The sequence below is a fragment of the Periplaneta americana genome, chromosome 1 (assembly GCF_040183065.1).
Source record: "Periplaneta americana isolate PAMFEO1 chromosome 1, P.americana_PAMFEO1_priV1, whole genome shotgun sequence".
In the NCBI taxonomy this organism is placed as follows: domain Eukaryota; kingdom Metazoa; phylum Arthropoda; class Insecta; order Blattodea; family Blattidae; genus Periplaneta; species Periplaneta americana.
In genome coordinates, this window is record NC_091117.1 from 165,351,573 (window position 1) to 165,377,745 (window position 26,173).

Below are 26,173 nucleotides of genomic sequence, written 5' to 3' on the forward strand. Positions count from 1 at the left end.
ATAAGAAAATATTCTCAGAAGCTGTAAAACAAAAGTTTCCAGGACGTGGTATAAATAGGCCTATCTGACTTTAAAAACATATACCTAATCTTTATGTTAAATTTAAGTTCCTAAAGATCCCTAATATTTTTGAAATATACATCTGTTACCAGTACTAGAAGACTGAACAGTAAGTATTGCATATCTAATCATGTATGAAAAAGGAAGGAATTTATATAGACTACTTTTTTCTCCATTTCGTAACACTTATTGGAATTGGCTTCTTGAACACTGTCACTAGCTGTCACTGCCATAAAATGGCAATGGGTACACAATTAAAAGGTGTAGCAATAATAATAATAATAATAATAATAATAATAATAATAATAATAATATTACGAATCATTAAAAACCTAAATTAGGCGAAGTTTGAAATGTGGTATAGAAAAATACATTCATTGTATGTTACGATAGTATTTTTTTCCCTTTGAGAGATTTTCTACAACAATAGCCACTGATATGTAGAACCGAATCAACTAAAAAAGAAATTTGTGACATATTTATTCAGTGTTTTATACATTTATTTATGAAAGAAATTAAATGGTATTTTAATTAATTAACACGAAAACAGTAATTTTTCGAATATTCAATCTACAAATATTCTGTAATGTTTTCTGACTTCTCATTCTATGCGTATGTCTATCTATTTACTACAGATGATTTATTGTTGGTTAAGAAATCGCACATTTCTTTTTTGTGTAATTATTAAAGTCATAAATGCATTCGTTTACACCTTCGGATTGAATTCTGGTGACTTTTATTAATACTGTCACCACACTGTAAAATGTAGCCTACCTGAATTATTGGTGAATATTGCAAAATCCATATTATGAAGATTGTCTGCGTACTTAGTAATGAACGAGGGTAGTCGAGAAAGGAAGAAAGAAAGAGGTAAGTTCTACTTACTATGAATTATACTTTTTAATTTCATGTCGCATAGTTAATTTTTCCAGTCTTTACAATATTCAGTTTGACAAAAGGAATATATCTCAATTTATTCTATTAATTCTTGTAAATTATAAATAACTATACAATGTAATATTTATTCAATATTAACTGTTTCGACTATTCTGCATAATTTTCATTCGTAGACTTTAAAAATGCAATAATTAATTTCAGACGATTGCAAGCAAAATAGAGATCAGCGGAGACCGACTTCGAAGGAACCACAAGTTACACAAGAAATTCACCAAACTAGCAGCTCACAACAAGCCAACACTGATTCTCAGCCAACAAATATTGCTTCGTCGTCTAATCAACAAGAATTCATTTACTTCGATGTTGAAACTCACGTACCAAATTCTCAGTGGAATGTTCAGGAGATAGTCAGAAGTAATGCTATCTCTACAGATAGTAAGAAACCAATAAACCCTTGTCTACAGTATAGTATTCCAGCAAGTCTGAATCCTGAAGCCCCTTGTCCAGACACAATAATAAATAAGGATGATCCGCAAAATGTGCCATTTAATAGATATTTTGTTTATCCTACGGCAACCATTCCCAAATCGAAGGAGACGGAAGTCATTTCATGTATTGAAGAAAAAACTTCAGAAGGAAATAATTCTTCAGCACAATGTGCAAGCAAAGATAAAGACAGTGATGGAACAAATACTTCAAAGAGAGCAGGTGAGAATTCTTATTTAGAGACGGATACTCCCAAAAGGAGGAGGAAGAGTAGTAAAAACAAATCTATAAAAAGTGTTCTCATTGACCATCATGGTCACAGGAAGAAATATAAGTCCTCACAAACCGATCATTCCGTTTCCTTCACAGATGATATCGGAGCAACATCACGCACGTGGAATGTTGAGATTGAGAAGTATACATTAGCCAAGTCAAATTATAAGGAACCGTCCACTTCATCCTCTCGCACAGGTCATGGAAATGCAGACGGCACTAATGAAATAAAGGTAAAACCAAAACAAGTGTCCTCTTTACCTTCTGACAGCCACAGTGTCGGTCTAAACAGTATCGGTGAAACTACGGTTACTTCCAAAAGAAATAATCTAAATTCTCATAAAAATGACATAACTTCCAAGGAAATAAACGAAGATAGCTTGAAAAAGGAATCTATTTTATGTCCTACAAACCCACTAACCACATCGAGTAGTGATCATAAAGCGATGTGCATGACGAAAACATCTCTTCCTCTTCAAGAGACCCCCAGAAATGTTCCAGATAATACCAAAGAAACGAAAAACACAAAGAAGAAAAGATCCCCTCCTTCACTAAAGAGAGCCAAAGATCTCTCAAGCGAGGACAATGAAACACAAGTAAGACTTAAAGAAACGTCTTCACTTCATCCAAGTCCCGAAGTACTTCCAGATAATGTAAATAAAACAAAAGTTACTTCAACGACATCACCTCAGCTTCATAAAATTTCCGAAATTCCACTACGTTATGAAAATGAAACAAACACCGTCTCGAAGAATACGCCCTCTACTTCTTCTAAAAGCTATGCGATCATTCCAAAAGAAGAGAAAGAAACGGATATTTCATTTAAGGAAGCAGCTAAACACAATGAAACTAAAGCAAATACGACGAAAACATATTTATCTAGAAAGTCAAAGGAAATCATTGTTCCTGATGTGAATAAACGGAAAGCGTCATTAAATGAAACATCATCTCTGCTAGCTCAGAACGACGACGCTGGTCTAAAGATAAAACTCGGAATGAAAAAATCATCTCCTGAAATCCAAGCTGCTGTTCCAAGTGAAAATGAAACGAACCGTGTTTACAGACTTTCAACAGAAGACACTTGTCCCAAGGAGGCTAATCCAACTGGTTCTAGTGAAATTCCGTTTGTGCACAAAGACATTGTCTGCTTCGAGGCTATAAGAATGGAAGCAGCTCCGACACGTGGCAGCATGGGAGTTGCTCGAAATGTTATAGAAAGTGTGGATACAAAACAATATTCAGACGATAATGAACCCGAGTATAGGCCATTTCGACGGATTTCGATACGTCCTCGCTTCAGTCCGAAGGACTCCAGAGCTGTAAGAGAGAGCGTGAAGCAGAGAAGACGAAAGAGTTTTGCGAAGCTTACGCAAGATTTCTGTGGCCTTGGGATGCAAGGCGGTTATGATGACTGGATCGCAAAACCAACCCAGGAGAGCATACCTTGTGAGTAAATAATAATAATAATAATAGACCACCTCTGTGGTGTAGAGGGCTCGGGTTCGATTCTCGGTCGGGTTGAATTTCCTGATTGAAGTTTTTCAGACTTTTTCCTCAACCGTAAAGCAAATGCCAGGAAATTCGGGTCACAACATCCCTGAATATCACCAAAATCATATTAATAACAAATTGCTAGTATATCTACAGACACAATCTAGTTTACAACAATAGAACCAGTCTCAACAATAGTACACAGGTCTTCGGATTTCACCCAAAAAATTAATTCGTGATATGACCAGAGATGTTAAAGCAAGTATAAATAACAGCCAAAAAATAATAACTGTAATAATAATAGATATATACTACGTAATATGATTATTATGGTAGGCCTAAAACTACCATTGTTACTACTTTAATTTTTCTTTATCCCCTAAAGAAACTTTGTCCAAATTCATATCTGTGATCTCTTCCATTATAAGCGTACGAATAGCTACACATTGGCGCTTTCACTCAATAAAATAAAATTAAAAGAACTTCACGTGAACGACTGTTATATATCAATGCAAGTTAACGACAATGCATTTCGCGCAAATTAGTTGCTTTAAGTACATCCCTGTTGTACAATATTACCGACAATATGGCATAGTGTGGTATAATATAATTATTATTATACATATATTAGAAGAAATCATATGGTTATTTGCTTTATTCTAGTGTATTAGTTTATTTTCTATTTAAGCTTATATTGCTTGGACAAACGTAATACGAGTATTATTGACAACATTTTTCACATATATTTTTTTTTATAAAATTTTAATTGAATCTGGAATAATTGTAAGTAGAACGATGTTTCAGACTTACATGATGATTCAGTTCAGTTTTTTTTAGGGCTAACGAAGCATATTATATAAATCAGAGTGAGTAACCCATTCATATCTTGAGAAGAATGCAGTAGCAGCCGGTGACCGAAATCCTCGGTGAGGCCAGTTGCAACTAATTTAAGTGCCTCCGATAGGAAATGTTTATTCATGACATACATTTTAGTACTGTTATATTATTAATGCCATTATTACTGTATTATTATTATTATTATTATTATTATTATTATTATTATTATTATTATTATTATTATTAATGACAAATAATAATGTCATTCACCAAATAAGTTGTTATGCTATAAGTTTGTTTCAGTGATTGTTAGTGTGATGAAGCAATCCATATTATGCTCAGCTAAAGAAGTATTTGTTGAAATTCCCCTGAAAATATTTTTCACATCGCTGAAGCTTTCCGTAGACACACCTTTCTTTCTTTCTTTCTTTCTTTCTTTCTTTCTTTCTTTCTTTCTTTCTTTCTTTTGACAGCAACAAACAAGGTTTATTTTTTTAGTTTATTTTGCACCACATTAGGCCTACCACTTAACCATTTATGTTGCCCATATCAGGATGCAATAGAAACTCACGTTTTAAGATTATCTGTCAGAAAAAATTATCAGCGATGGCATAAGTATCTCGATAGGCTATCTCTTTATTTAAAACTTCCTTTCTTTCAATATCATTTCTTCTCGAGAAAGGACTCTCTAACAATAAATTAACTACATAATCATTATTTCTCGCATCCATTTCTATATATATTTTCCCGAAGCATATAACAATATTGGACCAGACTCACTACTGTACTACTGCACAACACCCTCGCTTAAGTCATAAACTGAGACATAAGGGGAGAGAACAGTGTGGGTCTCTGCCTGTCAAAGAGCGGGAATTTTTATGTTATTTATGGCCTATTTAGGAAGACAAGCCACCACTGCTATACCTACCCCATTCTACCCTTGAGGCCGGCCCGTGGATGGGAGGAGTGAAAGCTGACCAGGCCACGAGGCCAGACGAATTGTGCCTCAGCTACGTTTCAAGCGCAATCCCAAAGCCCGCGAAAACATACGAAATCCAGAAACCAGACCCGGCACGAGCAATCCTGGCCTCAGGAACAAATTTTACTGCAAAACAGGTCTATATACATCACAAGCCAGACTCGGCACGAGCGATCCTGGCCTCAGGAACACATTTCACTGCGAAACAGGTCTATATACGTCACAAGCCAGACCCGGCACGAGCGATCCTGGCCCCATGAACAAATTTTACTGCAAAACAAGTCTGTATACATCACAAAGTTTCAAATACTTCTACAGCGATATATTATGCTTCATTCAAATAACTAATATATTATTTAAAAACACAAAATTTGATTTCAGTTAAGCCAAGTGACTGAGGCCTGGCTGCACACACAGTACTGTAGTTAAAAACGCCAAAATCTTTTTTACAGTTCACCATCATCTTGTGTTAGATTAAAAATTATTTCTAAGTATGTGTAACATATTTGTTATTTACTTCTTGTTGTATTATGGGTAACAATTTTTTCTGACTACGGTTCATGAGGTCCTAGGTTCGATTCCCGGTTAGACCATAGGCATTTTTCCTTAAAAGGAATTATACCTGTGTTCGTCAATGGTCTGGAATTTAGGTTAAGTTTAGGTTTAAGACCTCTCCTGGCGTAATATAATCATGATCATCCTATCATATCATCGGGGTAATGTAACTCCGCCTTTCAGGCGCCCCAACGTCAGAAGTGGGTTACACCTAAGCCACTGCCAGGAGGAAAGACCAGAAATGTTGAAAGACAGACTGGTAGCATTAGAAAAAAAAATTGAACCTTATGTGAATAAATCATGAACAACTTCAACTCGTATTTTCTTTTAATTGAATATGATTAAAAAATATCGTGATGTGTGACGAATTTGTGGCAGAAAGGGGCTGAAAAACACTATATTCTACATGTATTTCAACTTCTAGTCCCTGTTATATTACCATAGATTTTTCATAGGTGAATCATCTCAGTGACTGAAATATAATACCATGTGCAATACATAAATAGGCTAAACATTCCGTCTCTTAACAGGTTTTGAGAAGTGTTTCAAGCTTGTCGAGGTTGAAGACCCTCCCATGGAAATGAGAGCATCAGCGTATGAACCCCAGATCCATGCAGAAGTAGTGAAGAATTTGTATCAATCCGAACCTGAATTTTTAGAACAACTGAAACTTGAACTAGCATCGGCAAAGGCAATCAAGCCATACGCAGACAAACATTTAATCGAGGAAATCCGAGTCAAACGAGAGGAAGGTAAAAAAATGGAATCAGGTAAATGTATTAATAGAAACTTGATGGACAAAATATTTTTAAAAATTTGTTTCTTTCTCCTACTAGTAGTCACTGAGCCGACAGTCCGATTCTTATAAATTAATACAGTGGAGTCTTTCCGTTGGAATCTTCTGTTTTGGAAACTTCTAATTTGGAAAGCTAGCTGACTCCGCCCACTACAGAAACACCACTCAATACGTTACTAATAGACGACTCATCCTCGACGTTGATATCAAAAGATACATAAAGAAGAAGAAAGAAATCTATTTTCAGTTATACATGAAAATACAAACTTAAATGGGAATTAATTTAGCATCTAAATGTGTACACATACAAATATATGAGTAAATAATTACAGTGGTAACTCCTCTAAATAAAATAATTATTTTAACATTAACGACAAAGATATTTTTAAGTCATTTAGAGTGATATCCTTTCATAATACATTTACTCAGGCAAAAAATTAACTTGAAACTTGTGGGGAATCTGCTGCGTGATCCCTCCAACGCTTAGAGACAAGTATGTACAGTGTTTGTACTCACCCGACTGCTTACAACCATGTTCTCTGTCTACCAGTCACTGAATTCACCACTAGGCAGTGGTTACATCGTCTAGGTAGGGACGGGCACAGAAGACCAATAAAGTAATAGACGGTACACACAAACGTTTAAAATGACTGACCTTTGATTGGCTAATAATTTTATCCGCATTTATAAACAACGAAGGGACTCCACTGTACATCATCCTCAGTAATACGTAGTATTAAAACAGTAAAATAATGTTTGTACTCACCCGGCTCTTCTTTTTATGAGTCACTGAGTTCATTGCTCGGGCAGTGGTTGCATCGTCGAGTAGGAGCAGTCACAGAAGACCAATAACGTAGTACACAGTACGTACAAACGTAATAATGACCATTAATTGGCTAATCGTTTTTACCCCCTTTTATGAACAATGAAGGGACTCCACTGTATATGTATAGGTATTGTACACATATACAGGATGTCCCATTTATCTTGTACACCTATTATAACTTTTTTGTTTGGATAGGTACAGGAATTTTTGTTTTTGAGAGTTATGTTAGACCGAGGGGCTAACATGAGTGTAGAAATTTGGTTCATGTAACTACATTATGGTACAAGATACACGTGACGTCATCAATTTTTCAAATAGCACTACATACTTTATTCATGTTACATTGATTACACATATTAGGACGAGTTAAAAATGTAGGCCTGTCACAATGTTACCTTCCCAATCAATAACAATAAAAAATGCAAAATGAATGCCATCAGAATGTGCCGTTTATTGTGGTGCCCTATTCATCTTGTGCATTAACTTACACAAAACGAAAGACGACTGACGTCCGTACACGTCGTGTGTTGTGTGTTTGCTGTCTTAACATGTAAACAAACACAACAACTGTCAACGCCACAATCCACGAACAGTGGTCTGCACGTTCTCCGGACCTGTCGCCACTCGACTTCTTCCTGTGGGGAACTGTAAAGGACAGTGTATACCAGAACATTCTGACAACACCAGACGACATGCAGCAACGCATTCGACAGGCTTGTGTGTCCATTCAGCCAGCAACATGCCGGGCAGTCATACAGTCTTTCGGGGAACACCTTCGAATGTGCATTAATGTGAATAGTCACTATTTGGATCATCATCTGTGACTTTCAAAGCATTACATTATCATGTTGGAAGTACGTTTTTGTTTCGTTTTGTTGCTGTTATTGTTCAGAAAGATGACATTGTGATACATTTTTGAACTCGTCTTAATGTGTGTAATCAATGTAACATGATTAAAGTATGTAGTGCTATTTGAAAAATTGATGACGTCACGTGTATCTTGTATCATAATTAGACTTCGTTGAATTGCCACACGCAGCATGCAATCAGGTTGCCGGTGTACGGTAGTATAGAGGAGATGGGCGACCTCCCGGTCTCGTAGTATAAGCAGTTCATGTTAAGAGTTGTGACCGGTCCAAATAGATAGAGCAGCTACAACTAATGTATATCTATGTAAGCACTTGTTTTTGCATTACTGTGCTTGGAATAGTCAAAGCTTAACATTTGTTCAGTGCAGACAAGAATTCAATCAAGCATGCTACAATGAGAGTGTTGCTGTTCCAAATAATTGCCCCTGTAATACCCTTACCCCCGCAGCCAGTCTTGAGCCGTTGGGAAAAGTGGTTGGATGCTGTTAATTATTATGCGGAACATTACGGCAAATAATGGAGGTAATTGATGCATTGGACAGCACAGACAGTTCCGCTGTTGCAGCTGTAAAATCGTTGCCTTCTGAACAGCTATTGGAAAATATTCTGTTCATTGATTCTGATTTTAAAATCGTGTCCAAAAGCATCACCCAATTAGAATCATATAAACTACAACTCTCAGAAGCCCTTAATATAGTGGATAAAATATCACAAACCGTTATCCAAAATAACAATTCACTAATTTCAGAAAAAGTTGAATGTATGTTGAGAAATATTATTGCTAAAAATTCTGCTATTCACAACTTCGTATTATAAATGATGTACTATCAGGTCACAACAAGAGGTCTGAAGTTGGTGTACTAAAAAGTAGTGACTTCCTGTTCTTCAAATATGCACCTATTACATCGTGTGATGTCAAATGTACATTTTCCCAATATAAAAACTGTTTAAGTGACCATCGGAGGAGGTTCACTTTGCAGTCGCTCAAAATGTACGTAACTCTTTACTGTCATGCACATATTCAAAATACAAAATAATTGTGTATTTACATGTTTAGACATTTCCTACTTCAATGATCATTCATTATATTTCTTGAATGCAGGATACATGTTTTATTGTAACCGCAGTATACTGTTCAGTGTTTACATTAGAGGCATACTCCATACGTTGCACGGCCCCTTCTCATACAATCTATACCGCGTGCGCAGTAAACCTTACGATTCTCGTGGCAATTCCACGAAGTCTAATCATAATGTAGTTATATGCACCAAATCTCTACACTCACGTTAGCCCCTCGTTCTAACACAACGCTCAAAAACAAATATTCCAATACCTATCCAAACAAAAAAGTTATAATAGGTGCACAAGATAAATGGGACATCCTGTATATTATACACAAGGGCGTACGCAAGAGGTGGTTACTCGCAGCTCAGAACAACGCGAGCCATTCGCGCTTAAGCAATGATGCCTAGTTGTAACGTTAAGCCTCAGTCGCTGTTAGTAGTATGGTAAGCTACAGCTTTTATTACATGTGCCCAGAGAAAATATTGTGGCCACGAAGTTGAGACGTATGAATCCTCCCCCCCCCCCTTTGAACTAAAAAAAATTACATATTTAGATCTGAGTATTTTTAAATCCATAATCGTTTTTCCTTCTTCAGTTTTTCACTGTCAGAGTAACAAAATCTACAGCTCGACCAAGTTAAGCCTGCGAGCCGAGAGGGGAGGTTGGAGGCAGTTCTGTAGGGAAAGGAGGCGGTATCGAGAGGGGACCAGTACAGTCTCACATGACAGCAAAGTTTTCCTACTGCGCTTCAGTTTACAGAGCGGTAACAATTTAAGACGCTTTGAAATAGACTGTACTTCTACTTCTGCTTGACAGTGAGGTTTGGCGTTCTGATTGGCAAGCGTGGGCGTAGGAGAGAAAGTTGCATGAGGGGGGGAGGGAGCGTAACTGTTGCCTTTATCTGAAGACAAGGACACAAATGCGTGCGCTCCGTAGTGTATTTTAAACGATGTGCACACGTTGAAATCTGAGCGTCAAGTGACCTATGTGGCAACTGTGTTTTGCCTCTACATTCCATCCCGATATCCTCACTCGCAGACTTGACTTGGACGAGCTGTATATCGACATAAGGCATAGTCATCCTGCCACTTCTTCAATATAATCCCTATGCTTGGTGCTGCGGCACGTTCGAATTGTAACAATGCTATCTTTATTATAGAGAGACTTACCGAATAGTACCGACCTTGTAATAAAATGAAGCCGACACAATATGAAACTTCCTGTTTGTTAAAAATTGGATGGCTATGAAAAAATTGCATTTCAAAAACATAATATTAATAAATATACCATAACGTAGTTATAATAATGATAATGATAATAATGATAATGATAATAATGATAATGATAATGATAATAATAATAATAATAATAATAATAATAATAATAATAATAATAATAATATCCTCATAAATACTCCATATTTACGACGATAAATAATTAATATTTTCTCTGTATAGTGCTTCGATCTGAGGACTATAAGCCTGTAATGTACATGAGCTCTTCAACGAATACACCCCAGAAGAATCTTATCGACAAAGCCATAGGCAGCGGATTATTCTACGAAGATATGATAGACCAGAAGGAAAAGGACGGGATCAAGGATCAGTCAGTGGTTCGCAGGAAGGGCTTCTGTGCCCCCTGCGGGAGATACCTCGTTTATTTTGGAGTAGTCCTCTTCAGCCTGGAACTGGTACGACCTACAGCAGGTTTGCTATGTCTTCCAAGTATCCATTTTCAGAGTAATCCACTATTATTATGGTACCTAGCAGACCAATCGTTCTGTGCATTGTAAAATCAGGAGGCAACCGAAGCTTCGTTTTTATTTATTTTATTGGGTTATTTTACGACGCTGTATCAGCATCCAGGTTATTTAGCGTCTGAATGATATGAAGGTTATAAAGCCGGTGAAATGAGTCCGGGGTCCAACACCGTAAGTTACCCAGTATTTGCTTGTATTGGGTTGAGGGAAAACCCCGGAAAAAACCTCAACCAGATAACTTGCCCCGACCGGGATTCGAACCCGGGCCACCTGGTTTGGGGGCCAGACGCACTGACTGGTACTCCACAGGTGTGGACCCGAAGCTTCGTAAGGCAATATAATTATATTTTATGTGCTATATAGTTTTTAATTAATTACAAATAAGATATTCCCTGGTCTGACTGAAGTGGAACCACGTTGAGCTAAAAATGAAACGGATCCATGTCCAGTTTCCGACTGGTAAATGTATATACAGAGTGTTTCCGAGATGGTGTTACAAACTTTCAGGGGTGATGGCGAAGTCACATGTATCAATTTGAGATAAGGAACCATGGTCCGGAAATGACTGTGTCGAAAGTTATAAACAAAAATAGTTGTGTGGAAATGGAATTGTAATTTGGCACCACGTGCCCTCCTTCCCTTAACTTTTGGAACAGTCGTGGAAAAATGGTATGGGTCGGATGTCTCCTAAGTGGGTACTTGAACCGATACAATCTGTCAGCTTGTCTGCTGTTCCCATTGGCTCATTCGTATTCGAAAATCAGGTATGCTTATTCCGCTCTCGTGTACTCCTCCATTTCACTAGGACTGATCGACTGGACACTGCATCTTGTACACATACACTGCTGTCTACAGACGTGCATGTCAGGACCGACCATGTCCGTTACATATTACGCTATCTGCATTGCTTTAGTGTAGTTTCCTGTCACCAGCCCTCAGACAGCGCACTGAATGGAATACTGTAACCAAAAATTATAAAATTATGTTAAAGAGCTTATCCCCCATAACATTAACATTAATAAAATAATAACTAAAAAGATAGAAATATAATAATAATAATATATGAATTAAATTCATTTCCTAGACAACGTAAACAACGTCCGATAAATACACATAAATAAGATGTGCAGAGGAATAAAATTATTTCATTTCCACAGAACTATTTTTGCTTGTAACTTTCGACTCGGTCATTTCCGACCAGGGTTCCATATCTCAAATTAATACATGTGCTCTTCCCCATCATCCCTGGAAATTTGTAACACCACCTCGGAAACATCCTGTATATCCAATATAGATTGGGTTGTATCCTGTGTTTTTCCTGTATTGAGATAAACGGTGGCTGTGAACTGTAACCATATGCAGGTCTATAGAAAGTTCCAATACTTACCAATATTTAAAGTTAATTAAAATATAAGTTATACAACCATGCAGGGGCTAAGAAAGCCGAAAATTCAACTTCTGTGGAAGCAGAAAATCCTGAGTAATTTGACCACTTTCTTCATTCTTGGATACTCTCTTTTAACACTTGTATAATCACTGATGAACATTATGAACAAGTAATGACTACTTCACTGTGTTAATATAAATTCTGACAGTAAGTTACTTGACTGTCTAATTTCGACATAGTTTTTTCGTCATCCTCTGAATTCTAGTCGGTCATTACTTGTTCATAACGGTCATCATTGACTACCTTCTTAAGTTTTCCTAAATATGAACTCTGATAATAATAAAGATAAATGAAATTAATGACGTAATAACTTGAAGTTCTTGTACTTCCCTGTTAGTGCCTAATGCAGCGACCATAGTTGTAGCCTTCAAGCAATTATGGAAAAGTTAATTACCAGAATTACATAAAAATACCTTTTCCAAAGCATTCTTAGTACTTTACCATGTTACAAAGTATCTATAGCTGCAGTCACTAATGTTTGTGTCATTATGATATTTATCTTTAAAAAACTTGAAAACGATTAGAGATATCTCAAAATAGATTGCACCATTGTTTTTTTTTTTCAGAAAGTTTCACATGGTTTTGAGTACCTACATGATCCTCTTTCCATTTAAAATTTCAAAGTTGCATCCAAAATGGTGGCTTTCGTGATAGCTGAGAGCTAACATCGAATGTGTCACTGGTAGAGCATTTGGTCTTACAAATACTGGTAACACCTATAGTAATCAGAAATCAAGCATATGGAAGATAATTATATGGTTCCAGACTTTTGATTCACTCTGTATATTATTTCTCTCATTCTTTCTGCATTTGTGCTTTTTTGTATTTGTATCTGTAATTTTATTTATATTTCTTATTTGCTTCTTCTCTCTGCATTTGTTTCTTGTATAGGACCTATGTATATTTGTATTCTGTTGGTGTGGTAGAGAAAGCCTGATGGCCTTAACTCCGCCAGATTAAATACATACATACATACATACATACATACATACATACATACATACATACATATATATATATATATATATATATATATATATACAGGGTGTTTCAAAAATACGGGGCATAATTTCAGGTATGTATTTCCCACATGTAGACAATCAAAATAGTTCATTACAACATGTGTCGGGAAATGCTTCATTTCCGAGTTATGGCCTTCACAACATTGAAATTCACCGGAACGTTTTTCTTTCCGCAGATCGTTGTCATTACAGAAGACGTTCAAAATGTCCACCTCCTGCTTGAATGCAGACCTCACATCGATGTCTCATTGGCCTGCGAACACGATCCCAAATTCCAGGAGTATTGCGTATGTCCTCAGAACATGCCACAATTCGATTCCGAAGGGATTCCAAATCAGGCACCGGAGACGAATAAACCAATGATTTTAAATGGCCCCACAAGTAGAAATCGAGAGGGTTCAGATCAGGTGAGCGTGGAGGCCAAGCAATTGGGCCACCTTTACCTATCCATCGATCAGGAAACCTTCGATCCAAGTACCGGCGAGCCGTACGACTGAAGTGTGCAGGAGCGGCATCATGTAAGAAGTGAATGTGTTGACGATTGATCAGTGAAGTGTCTTCTAAAACATGAGGTATGGTGTTTTCCAGGAAGTTTGTGTACGCCTGCCCCGTAAATCTGTTTACAAGTACATGGGGTCCAACTAATCGATCACCAATGATACCGGCCCACATGTTGAGGGAGAACCGCACCTGGTGATGAGATGGAACAGTTGCACGTGGGTTTTCATACGTCCATACATGCTGATTGTGGAAATTTGTTATGCCATCTCGTGTGAACTGTGCTTCATCTGTAAATAATACTAAGGCAGGAAAGTTCGGATTTACACCACACTGCTGCAAGAACCACTGACAGAACCTAACTCGTGCACGGTAATCTGCTGGTGACAGGGCCTGTACACATTGCAAATGATGAGGATACAATATTGATACTCTTTCAACAGTCTCCAGACAGTCGTATGAGGAACATTGACTTGCAACGCTACCCTTCGTGTGCTGATAGAAGGAGTCATGTTCACAGCCTCCAGAATCTCCTCCTGTACTTCTGGAGTTGTAGATCTTGGTCGTCCCCTTCCCAAACCAGGAGAGTTAAATTTTCCATACTCGCACAGACGGTAATGGAGACGTACAAATGTCTTCCGATCTGGACATTGTCGCTGTGGGTACTTCTCTTGGTACAAACGACGAGCCAGCGCAGCATTGCCGTCCGCTTTACCGTACATGAAGTGTATCTCTGCCAGCTCTTGATTTGAATACATGTCGCACAGTCTAACGCCTACACAACACTGAATGTAACCTTCGCCTCGGAATGAACTGTCAGAGTGCCCTCTTAATGTCTCCTTTGACGGCAACGACCTGCGGAAAGAAAAACGTTCCGGTGAATTTCAATGTTGTGAAGGCCATAACTCGGAAATAAAGCATTTCCGGACACATGTTGTAATGAACTATTTTGATTGTCTACATGTGGGAAATACATACCTGAAATTATGCCCCGTATTTTTGAAACACCCTGTATATAAATAAATAAATATATAAATAAATAACAAATAAGTAACTAAATAAATAAATAACTAAATAAATATATAAGTAACTAAATAAATAAATAAATAACTAAATAAATATATAAGTAACTAAATAAATAAATAACTAAATAAATATATAAGTAACTAAATAAATAAATAAATAACTAAATAAATAAGTAAATAAATAAATAACTAAATAAATAAAAAGTTACTAAATAAATAAAACGTAACTAAATAAATAACTAAATAAACAAGTAAATAAATAAATAACTAAATAAATAAGTAACTAAATAAGTAAATAAACAAATAAATAAGTAAATAAATAAGTAAATAAATGAATGAATGAATGTATGAATGAATGAATGAATGAACGAACGAACGAACGAACGAATAAATAAATGAATAAATAAATAATGTAGATTACATATATTTTGATCCAATGTTTTATAGTTCATAGATTGCCTTAATGTAAACATGTATACGGAAGTTGTGCACCTTTGCAGATAATGGGACTTATCCTGATGGCAGTTGGCTTGTCGTTCCTCATCCACAAGGCAACGCTCCTCCTCGTATTGGTCCCGTTCACTTTTCTCATCTCTATAGTTGTTTTCATCAGCAATGGAACACTTCTCATCATAGCCTCAATATGCGGTTTCTGCGGCCTTCTGGAATCCAGGAATTTCTTTCTCATCATTGTAAGTACAAACCCTCGCTTATTACTAAAGCTTTAAAAAGCTGCATAGCTTCACTTTGCTGCTTATATTTACATAGAACGTGTTGCTGACGGACAGCGAGTAGAATGTGTGCTGCGGAAGGTTTTGAAGCGAAGTGTAAGTATTCGAAGTGTTTAAGTGTTTTGTAAGTGTTAAATTTGGGTAAGATTTGTGTCGGTGTAATAGGTAGCTATCGCTTAAGCGTTTAGTAGCCTACTTTCTTCAGCTTAGTGCTAAGGATGATTTAGTGTGTTTCAAAGTCTTTATTTGTGTTGAGAGTCATGTTTATATTATGATTTTGTATTTGTATCGTTATTTAGTATTACTCGACCGAGGCGAGTGGAGCTGCGGGCATGATGTGAACTATCGCGATGACGCTATACGAACGCAGGAGCAGTACAAATGGCGCTCCGGGCTGCAGGACTCCACTGGCCTAGGTCGAGTAATATTTGTGTTATTGTTTTGTAGGCCTAATAGGCCTAATTATACTCAAAATGAATGCCAATTTAGCAGCAGTTAGAGGAGTACCTGGTCGCTCTTTGGACGGATCCCGGTGCAGACATGGCTGCCCGGAGACTGAAACCCTTGCCCACGTCCAAGGTCAGTGTAACAGAGGTTTACTCCTCCGAAATGCCAGACACCATCATGTTCGATCCTTAATTGCAACTGCTTTAAGAAAAAAAGTCTTGGATAGTATAAGAGGAAGTTTTTTGCTTTGCTACTAATGGCTCCTCTAGACGTATTGACATCATAGCGTATTCCCAGACTACCAAGAAAGGATATATAATTGATCCTACCGTAAGGATTGAAACGGGGAGTCGCCAGCCGGAGGATGTCAATAAAGAAAAGATCAATATTTATCTGCCAACAGTTGATTACTTCGAAGCAAAATACCAGCTTGAAGACATTGAGGTGATTGGTCTTCTTATTGGAGCTCGTGGTGTGATTCCCAAGTTGTTTGAAAGCTTCAGGAAGACTTTTGAACTACCACAGACACTTACTGCTGACATCGTAACTTCAGTTTTGAAACGCTCTTGCGAAATTCTGAGTCATCATATTCACTCTGTTTAATTTTTTTTTCTTTTCTACACTTTATAATTCATATGTTTATTTTAATTTTCTTTCTACAAAATTTATGTAAACATTTAATATTGTAAAATTCATGTAGGAGAGTATACTGAGTCCTTCTGGGCTACCTCCAATGGGAGGCAGTTATTATAAAAAAAATAACTATTGTGGTGTTTGATTTGTTTTGTATTCATGTATTATTTTGTATTTGTTCTCTTTTTGTATCTATTCCCTTTTGTATTGTACCAACATTATCACCGGGTATAGGCCAGCCAAGTTCCGATTACCGACGGCAGGAGTCCGAACTACTGAGCTCGTTGCATATTTCCTATTTGTAGAGATAGCAGCGACCTCATCTCCAATCGGTAATAAGAAGTTAGTGGGCCTATACCTATCCGTCCGTTCAACCTGTAAAGACCTCTTCTGTACATAACAGGAAATGCATGCAGAAAATATGACAATGAATTACGTAAGCTAACAGGCTGTGGTACCTATACCTACAGGTGAATAACAGATGTCTCCATAAGAGGTCTATATCAGTAATAATAATAATAATAATAATAGAGTGAAACATCTCCTTACGGACACCCCCAAGATACGGACACTCCTCATATACGGACAGATTTTTATGTCACAACTGAAATAATGTAGAAATAATAATAAATTTAACTCTCGTTTACGGACACTCTCAGACACGGACACGGACAGCTGACTGCGGACAGAACTTTGATTTCAAGACCTAATGTGTTACAATAATGGAGAATTTAGTTTTTAGAACTCTACAGAAATTTCTTAACATGAAAGAAGACAATAAGGGCCGTATTCATAGACATTCTTAGCGCGGGCTTTCGGTGAATGATCAGCGAACTAACGTTTTTCGTATTCGTAAACCAGTGTTAGCGATGTGATATGATATGAATCCTGTTTAGTACGCTCGTAGTGCGGGCTAGCGAAATGTCTATGAATAGCACCCTAAGGGTCTTGTAGGCTACCACTAACCCAGACGGCTATCCTTTGTTAGCTGGAAGCGGGTGGATAAACAAAGTCATAAAATTTAACCTGTCTGACGGGTCCAAGATTTTCGCGATCGTGAAATTCTATTCGACACATGATAGGGTTAGTAGGATTATTCTCTTCACTTCAATCAGTTGTTCTGTTTCGAGAGACATGGCACCTGAACGTAAAGATTAAGTTGAGAAAGGTTTACAGTACTGCATAACTGTAGCCCTAGAATAAAATTGCATGGCACAGTACTGTAGTGTCCTTTTTCGGTCTTATCTACTGTAGTTCAAAGTTGCAAAGAATTTACTATAGTATAGCCTACTGTATTTAGAATTAAACTACAGTAATACATTTCATTTAAAGCGTGAAGGGATACATAATGCATATTATAAATTTACTGTTAGATTGGGGAGCCTCCCTCCCAATAAAGGACACCTCCCAGATGCGGACAGATTGTTACGTCCCTTCGATGTCCGTTAATGAGAGGTTTCACTGTAATAATATAATAATAATAATGATAATAATAATAATAATAATAATAATAATAATAATAATAATCTATACTAATAATAAATCTGTAGCCGAAATTTTTCTGGTAATTTTCGATTTTCCAAGAATAATTGGTCCTAACATATGCAATTAACCACCTTGAAACCGAAAATAGCTTTTTTGAAATTTTTGTTTGTCTGTCTGTCTGTCTGTCTGTATGTTTACCTTTTCACGCGATAATGGCTGAACGGATTTCGATGAAAATTGGAATATAAATTAAGTTCGTTGTAACTTAGATTTTAGGCTATATGGCATTCAAAATACATTATTTAAAAGGGGGGTTATAAGGGGGCCTGAATTAAATCGAAATATCTTGCTTATTATTGATTTTTGTGAAAAATGTTACATAACAAAAGTTTCTTTAAAAATAATTTCCGATAAGTTTTATTCCTTGAAAAAGTTTGATAGGACTGATATTTAATGAGATAAATGAGTTTTAAAATTAAAATGACTGCCATCTAAGGCCGTGTAATGAATTAAAAAACAAATGACTTCGTCTATAAGGGGCCTTGGACAGCAACAATCGAAAGCTATGAAAGATAGCCTACAGATAATGTTTCTGTGTTTGTATGAAGTAATATCAGAAGCTAAATTAACCGATTTGTATAATTAATTATTAATTCACCATTGGAAAGTGTAGTTTCTCTAGATGGACATAATGCTATAATGTTATTACAATAACTTGTGAGTGAATTGAGGACGGGTAAGATTAAAATAGCTTCTTATGTACAAAAAACTTGATAGGCTATTCTGTACATTCGTTTCCTGTATTTCCTAAAATAATTTTTATGACCAAATGAGTGGTCTCTGGATCAAAATGATCGCATTTTAATTATGCAAATACAATTTAAATTAAGTAACATAATAAACGATTTATCCTTATATCAAACACGAATGTTCCCTGGATCAAATGTCCTGTTTTAATTATGTAATTACTTTATATTTATTTCTAACGGGTGCAGCGGAGCGCACGGGTACGGCTAGTAATAATAATAATTTACTTTAAAACGCGTGACATTTGTAAGGTGATAAATGAATTTCGGTGTTTCAGCATATGGTGATGGCTGCGATCATGGCGATAGTGTTGCTAGCCAATGCGTTTCTGCAAGCGGGTTACCAGGTGACAACAGAGAGCAGAGCTGAATACCGCATGCAGAAGTCCATGCCCAGCGTCACCCAGAACCATGACACTACTGTCACCGTCGCCTGGGACGTGCTGCAGAGATCGGTTCGTGTGTATACTTAGTAAGAATAATCACAGTTTCATATTTGATGTAAAATAATCAAAGATTCTTGTTTAATTTACTTTGTATGTCATGAGAATAATCGAAGTTTTGTATTTCATGAGAATCGTGACAGTTTCGGATATCATTTTACAGCTTGCCCAAGTCAAGTCTGCGAGTGGGGATATCGGGATGGAATGTAGAGGAATGTAGAGGCAAAACACAGTTGCCACATAGATCACTTGACGCTCAGATTTCAACGTGTGCACATCGTTTAAAATACACTACGGAGCCACGCATTTGTTGTCCTTGTCTTCAGATAAAGGCAACAATTACGCTGTCTCCCAGCCTCCCCCCCTCATGCAACTTTCTCCACGCTTGCCAATCAGAACGCCAAACCTCACTGTCAAGCAGAAATAGAAGTACAGTCTATTTCAAAGCGTCTTAAATTGTTACCGCTCTATGAACTGAAGCGCAGTAGGAAAACTTTGCTGTCATATGAGACTGTACTGGTCTCGTTTCGTTACCGCCTCTTTCACTACAGAACTGCCTCCAACTTCCCCTCTCGGCTCGCAGACTTAACTTGGTCGAGCTGTATGACAGTTGTCAGAATTATGTTTTTTAATAAAATCTTTTTAATCGATTATGCAACGACTGTGTATCATTTACATGGTTATCTAGGTTCAGTGGAATTGGTGATAGCGAAATAATATTTGGCGAGATAAGTCTTTAGTTTCATCCTAAGATTATGTGACATTCGCCTTACAGTTGGAAAGAAAATAGGAAAAACCTCAACCAAGTACTCAACTAAATCACGCTTGTTATTCTAAACTAATTCGGTGGCTTTTTGTGAGAATTGTGAGAGTTTAGTCTATGTTCATAGTCGTCATAGACTCATATTTGATAATAATCATCAGGGGTTCGCATTGGAGTGCAGTGGTCAAAGATTTGTATGCGATGGGAATCAGAACTTCGTATTTGATTATCAATCGTTAGAAATTATTACAACTACGAGTATTACAAGAAATGTTCTATGGTATTTGTAGCTTCAGCCACAGTCTAGTATATACAGTCACGAAGCTCAATACGTAGTAAATATGCATCCATAGCTAGTTGCTAACCACTAGGATCGCTACTATCGCCTCACTACAGACAATGCGTAATAGTACTTGCACAGTCTATTGATCCTAGTACCCTCATAAACTCGAGCTTCGTGACTGTACTAGACTGTGCTTCAGCTCTAATCTACAGTAACAACAATTGAGGTTGCCAGGCAACGATATAAAACATAAGATGTGAAATAAATGAATGAGGTGTATAAACAATTTAATGCTCTTTCATATTTAATGTCCCCAGCGAATAGGGATTATAAAGAAATGGACACTGAGCGAATTTTCCTGTGTTTTGTTTCTCTGTGCGCCAGCGTTTAGTTCTACTTTCAAGCGCTAGAGGTTAGTGTAATCGAGCATAGGCTAAGATAATAATTGAGAATAGAGTTGAGACACAGGATTCAAACATCGCCTACCTTATTGCATAATCCAGTAAAGCTTTGCTTCAAATAAATTCAAGTTAACAGCTTTTCCTTACGTGTATTTCTCAGTGATGATCTAGTTGTAATAATGATTGTTTATATTTCAGATATAATAAATTATATTATAAAATAATATAATACATTATAAAATTATGTATCAAATTCGTTTAATACGAGTATTTGTATATAATATAACATAGGTATATGGTTTTACTTCTCATAAGAGTTTTGTTTTTCCATTTTCAGTGCTATCAAATCATCACATATTTTAATTGTTGTTGGGGTCAACGTTTCAATTCTCATTATAAAGGAACTCTATAGAGTCTAGACATTACAGTCAATGACAGATTTATTATTTTATGGATCCAATTTATTTTATTTGAGTACATAATGTACCTAGATGTATTAATTATATGTGTTATATTTCCGCTGTGTCGACTGCTAGCTGGTGTGATGTCAGCGCCAACTCTAGGGAGAAAGCAGAATCTCACGCTCTAGCTGGCTTGAAGGTCATTGAAATCAGTCCGGCTACATCAAAGGTACCGACGCGAAGTGTCCATTCTTTATAATCCCTATTCGCTGGTGTCCCTTCAGACGAGGCTATTTTTAATAGCGCGTTATTAACAAAGAGATGAAAAATTAGCTAGCTGATCTCAGGTTCGAATCTGGGTTCAATAAAATTAGACACCACGACCTTTGACTTTGCCATTACCCTACAGACACCTATTGGTTGAATTACTCGTACGTGCTATGATTGGTTTCATGTTTGGTGCCTATTATATTCAATTTTGAATTCTTAAAAAGTGAACAAAAATATGTTTTAGCCTATGTCATATCGTTCCTCATTTGCGTAATTTTAAATTAATATTTTTATTGGCCTGATGTAAATCATCAAACAAGTTATGGAATAGTCCTCGATCCTGTCTTTCCAAAACTAATGGATGGACTCAAACTCTTCTTCTATTTTTACGTCTATTCTTTCTTCGTATGAGCAAATTTTCCAAAAGTACTAGTATATCTCCTTCTACGTCCATGTTCACTGGAAGACTGAAACATTTTCTACAAAAATTTAACAGCGCCACTAACGCGCCACTAAAATTGGCCTCGTCTGAAGGGAGCCTTATCTAAGTATAAAACTATAGGGGTGCCGTTTGAAATTTCTAAAAGGGGTGGCTGCGGAATGGGGGATGAAATCTAAAATATAATTAAGCCTAGTTTCAGACTTTCCTCTCAATATCTAAATTGACGTGTTTTTTGTTTAAATTGAATTCAGTTTAAATAATTAGTTATTTAGACTGGGAAGTTTTGAAATGAAAGCCCTGTATATGTAGTTTCTTATTACCACCATGTTATCGTCTCATCATCTGTGATTAATACTAAATGTAAAATTTAAACCTCTTTAAAAAAATATTTACTGTACAACTCTAAAGGAAACCATGTTTATATGTAATATATAATTATAATGAAACTTAAATTGCTTATATTTTATATTCAGCTTCATTGCTGTGGTATCCATGGTTACTTGGATTGGTGCACTGAAGATAAAGACACATTTGTGACAACGGAGAGATTAGACAATACGTCAGCAAACGGCACAGTCAAATCCAGAATTTTTGAAGAATTTGTGGCAGATTATGATAACTCTTTCAACTACACAGATTGTCATATACTACCAGGTTGTTGCTTAGACAACGAGGACATAATGAAGGTAACGCAATTATGCAATAAGTATATACAGTAGCTACATTTAAGAGCGTAGGGGTAAGAATGAAAAGAAATGTAGAGGGCTAACTATAGATTAACCAGTACTTATTATTATTATAGAATTTAACCCTGAGGACAAATGTTACAGTTTTAAAGAACTGCATATATTTTTAATTCGTATTATTTTCTATACAGGATGTTTCAAAAGTATAATAATTTATAGATGAAAATTACAAACTGAAAGAAGCAAAAAAGCTCCAATAAACATTGGTCCACAAACTAACTGGTCATGTGGTATTCCCTTAGGCCAGCATTCCCCAGAGTGTGGGTCGTGACCCCCTGGGGTGTCGTGTAAAAAGCTGAGGGGGTCGCGAGATGATTTACAAAAAAAAATAATAAAACAAAAATGCTTTATTAACACATTTATTTTGTATTCAGAAACATAAAAAAATGAACATAAAAATAAAATAAATAGTTTCAGTAGTTACAGCTAAAATAAAAAAATAATTAATGCTATAAATGTGTCTGTTTTTGACAAAGTAGCTTCTGAAATCTTCGCTCTATATTCGGTATGCACAAATTGTATCATTTACAATTTCAAGGAGATTTCTCGCTTTTGTTTTGATGGAAATCATAGACCGGAAACGTATTTTGCATAAATACGGGTTTGCAAATGCTATCAAAACTGTAAGAGTTTCTTGTGCAAACTCGAGGTATTCTTACATTCTTTTGATCTAAAACTAATCTGTTGTGAAAAAATTATACTTTCAACCTTCCATCAGTAAGCACATATTTTAATAAATCTTTTCCTTATTTTTTTAACATCTTGGCTTCGCAAACTAATGTACTATTTCAAGTTCTTTAAGTGTTTGAAAAAATATATGAGAAAAGAAGACCAGTGTAAGAAGAAAAAAAGAATTGAAATAGTATATTACGATACAAGATTGCGAAGTACTTTTTACAAAATCGAGGAAAAGTTTGAAAAATGAGCAGATCGAGTTTTTCAATGTCCAAGATTCTGTAATGCACTTCACAAACGTGTATTCGTGTATTGTACAACATTTTTTGCACGTTCATATTTTTAAAATTGCATTGAAAATTTAGAGCAATATTATTCCAAAATCATTGCAAAACTGCACTGTAATGGTAACTAAGTAATAATAAGTGCACTGTAATGGGTCTATTTCAGTATAGTTTTATGTTATGAAGAATGGTTTCCCTAGCAACAAGTTTCTGTGTGAGAATTCCAACTTTCAAGGCCTAACAACAATAGCTGTAAATGTAGCATATTGCAGTTTCTCGTCTTGCAGGTATTATTGGAGGTACACATTAGAAGTTAGGTGGTATCTACTGGTTTTGAGTAAATTTACCGTTGTTCACGATCTTACAAGTATTTGTATTTCTTGAATGGAGTCTTACTGGTATGGTAATGAAGGGGGGGGGTCGCAAACAAATGTCCCACCCAAACGTGGGTCCGCACCTTCAAAAAGTTTATGAACCATTGCCTTAGGCAGAGGAAGACCTGTACCGTGGTCTCCTAGGTCACCGGATTTAAATACGAGATTTCTGTGTTTGGGGACACGTAAAGAGCTTAGTTAACACCACATAAATCGCGGTTTTGAATTGAACGTGTCTTACAGCAAATAAGGAGTATTCCGAAACTGTCCGAGAGGATTCGCAGCTCACTACAGAGAAGAAGACCACAACGTTGTGTTCAGATGCATGGACAGCATTTTAAACACCTGCTCTAGGTAGAATTCAGTTAGGGATGTCTCCACCAGGGGCGGACGCAGGATTTTTTTTCGGGGAGGGATTTGAGGAGATAGTAAAAATGGAGTAATGAGAAATAAGTTTATATACTCACAATTTGTTTCCGAGTCACAAACGTTTACAAGTTGCCCTGAGTAGCGTAGTCGGTATAGCCTTCTGTGCTCGAAGTTGCGGATTCTATCCCAACCCAGCTCGATGACATTTAAGTGTGTTTATTTTTATTTTAGTAGGTTATTTTACGACGCTTTATCAACAGCTTAGGTTATTTAGCGTCTGAATGAGATGACGGTGATAATGCCGGTGAAATGAGTCTGGGGTCCAACACCGAAAGTTACCCAGCATTTGCTCATATTGGGTTGAGGGAAAACCCCGGAAAAAACCTTAACCAGGTAACTTGCCCTGACCGGGAATCGAACCCGGGCCACCTGGTTTCGCGGCTAGACGTGCTAACCGTTACTCCACAGGTGTAGACTTAAGTGTGTTTAAATGCGACAGGCCTCATATCAGTCGATTTACTGGCATGTAAAAGAAGTCCTGAGGGAAAAAATTCCGGCACACCGGCGACGCTGATATAACCTCGGCAATTGCGAGCTTTGTTAAATAAACCATAATTTTTTTTATTTTAACATTTACAATGACTGCAATGCAAAAACAATGACACAATGGCATTTACAGAAGAAGGCGACGAGGCTTCTTAGACATTTCATCCAGTACTTCATGAGCTTTTACTTCTACATTTTTATATATATACATCAAGGGCAGTCCATTTAATCTGTCTGCTCCCATTGTGCTCCTCAAGTAAGTCTTCAAATACCACAATGTTGAGAACGATCATTCTGGTGTTGCTGTAGTTACAGACAACGTGCAGAAAAGTTTCAGCGCCTTGCGAGTGCAGGGAAAAATAATTTCATTGCACCTGTTCAAAGATGATATAAAATCAGTAGGTATTAGGTGAAGATTTTTCTGATCAAGGAAATTTCTTCTCCACATCTTTAATTCATTGAAGAAAGACTCTGGTGATGCATCAACATCACTGGGCCACTGATTTACTATAGCCTCAACAGCAGTTTCTAAATCTTCATCTGATGCTCGCACTATGTTTTTAGGCAGCAAAGTTTGTATGGACTTTAGGATTCCCTTATGATTTAAAAACCTGTCCTTGAGCTGACTAATGAAATAGCCTAAGAGAAGGAAAATTAAAAGCCTAAAATACTCTTCATGACTCTCTGTCTTGAAATAAGAACGCTGTGTTTATCTTCCTGCAGTTCTTGGAATTTAACATTTTAGCAAAGAGAATTTACGCGAAAACTCTCTAATTCCTATGTACATTCACAAATTAAAATTAATATTATTTTGTTTCTTGTTTCGTATTTTTCTCAAAATTTCGGGAGGGGATATATCCCCTTAATCTCCCCCCCCCCCTGCATCCGCCCCTGGTCTCCACCTCTGCTCTTAGTCAGCGAGGACTCTCAACAGTGAATGCTATTGTATACAATAACTGTATTTTTATTGCTTACTACGCATATGCAACATGAACCTCACGAAAGACTCATTGAAACACATTAGTTAGAGAGAGAGAGAGCAATACCCTCTCCAACATGGCGTCTACAGCCACGCTTTCAGACAGAAAAGTGCATTGCGGTGGTGCCTCCATTGAATATACCTAACCCGCCACCTAGCGGGTATGCATACGAAGCAATATGGAAAGCGTCATCTAGCGGGAAAGCATAC

At 36.7% G+C, this 26,173-nt stretch overlaps 1 protein-coding gene across 1 annotated transcript in view; it reads left to right on the forward strand.

Moving 5' to 3' along the window:
- Positions 1–617: 617 nt before the first annotated feature.
- LOC138703289 (uncharacterized) overlaps positions 618–26,173 on the forward strand; it is a 29,070-nt gene continuing 3,514 nt past the window's right edge. Inside the window, exons 1-7 of the mRNA XM_069831053.1 lie at positions 618–930; positions 1,159–3,162; positions 6,109–6,330; positions 10,592–10,824; positions 15,386–15,577; positions 19,266–19,442; positions 22,464–22,676. Coding sequence (XP_069687154.1) covers positions 894–930; positions 1,159–3,162; positions 6,109–6,330; positions 10,592–10,824; positions 15,386–15,577; positions 19,266–19,442; positions 22,464–22,676 — 3,078 coding nt within the window. The 5' untranslated portion in view covers positions 618–893. The remainder of the gene's footprint in view (positions 931–1,158; positions 3,163–6,108; positions 6,331–10,591; positions 10,825–15,385; positions 15,578–19,265; positions 19,443–22,463; positions 22,677–26,173) is intronic.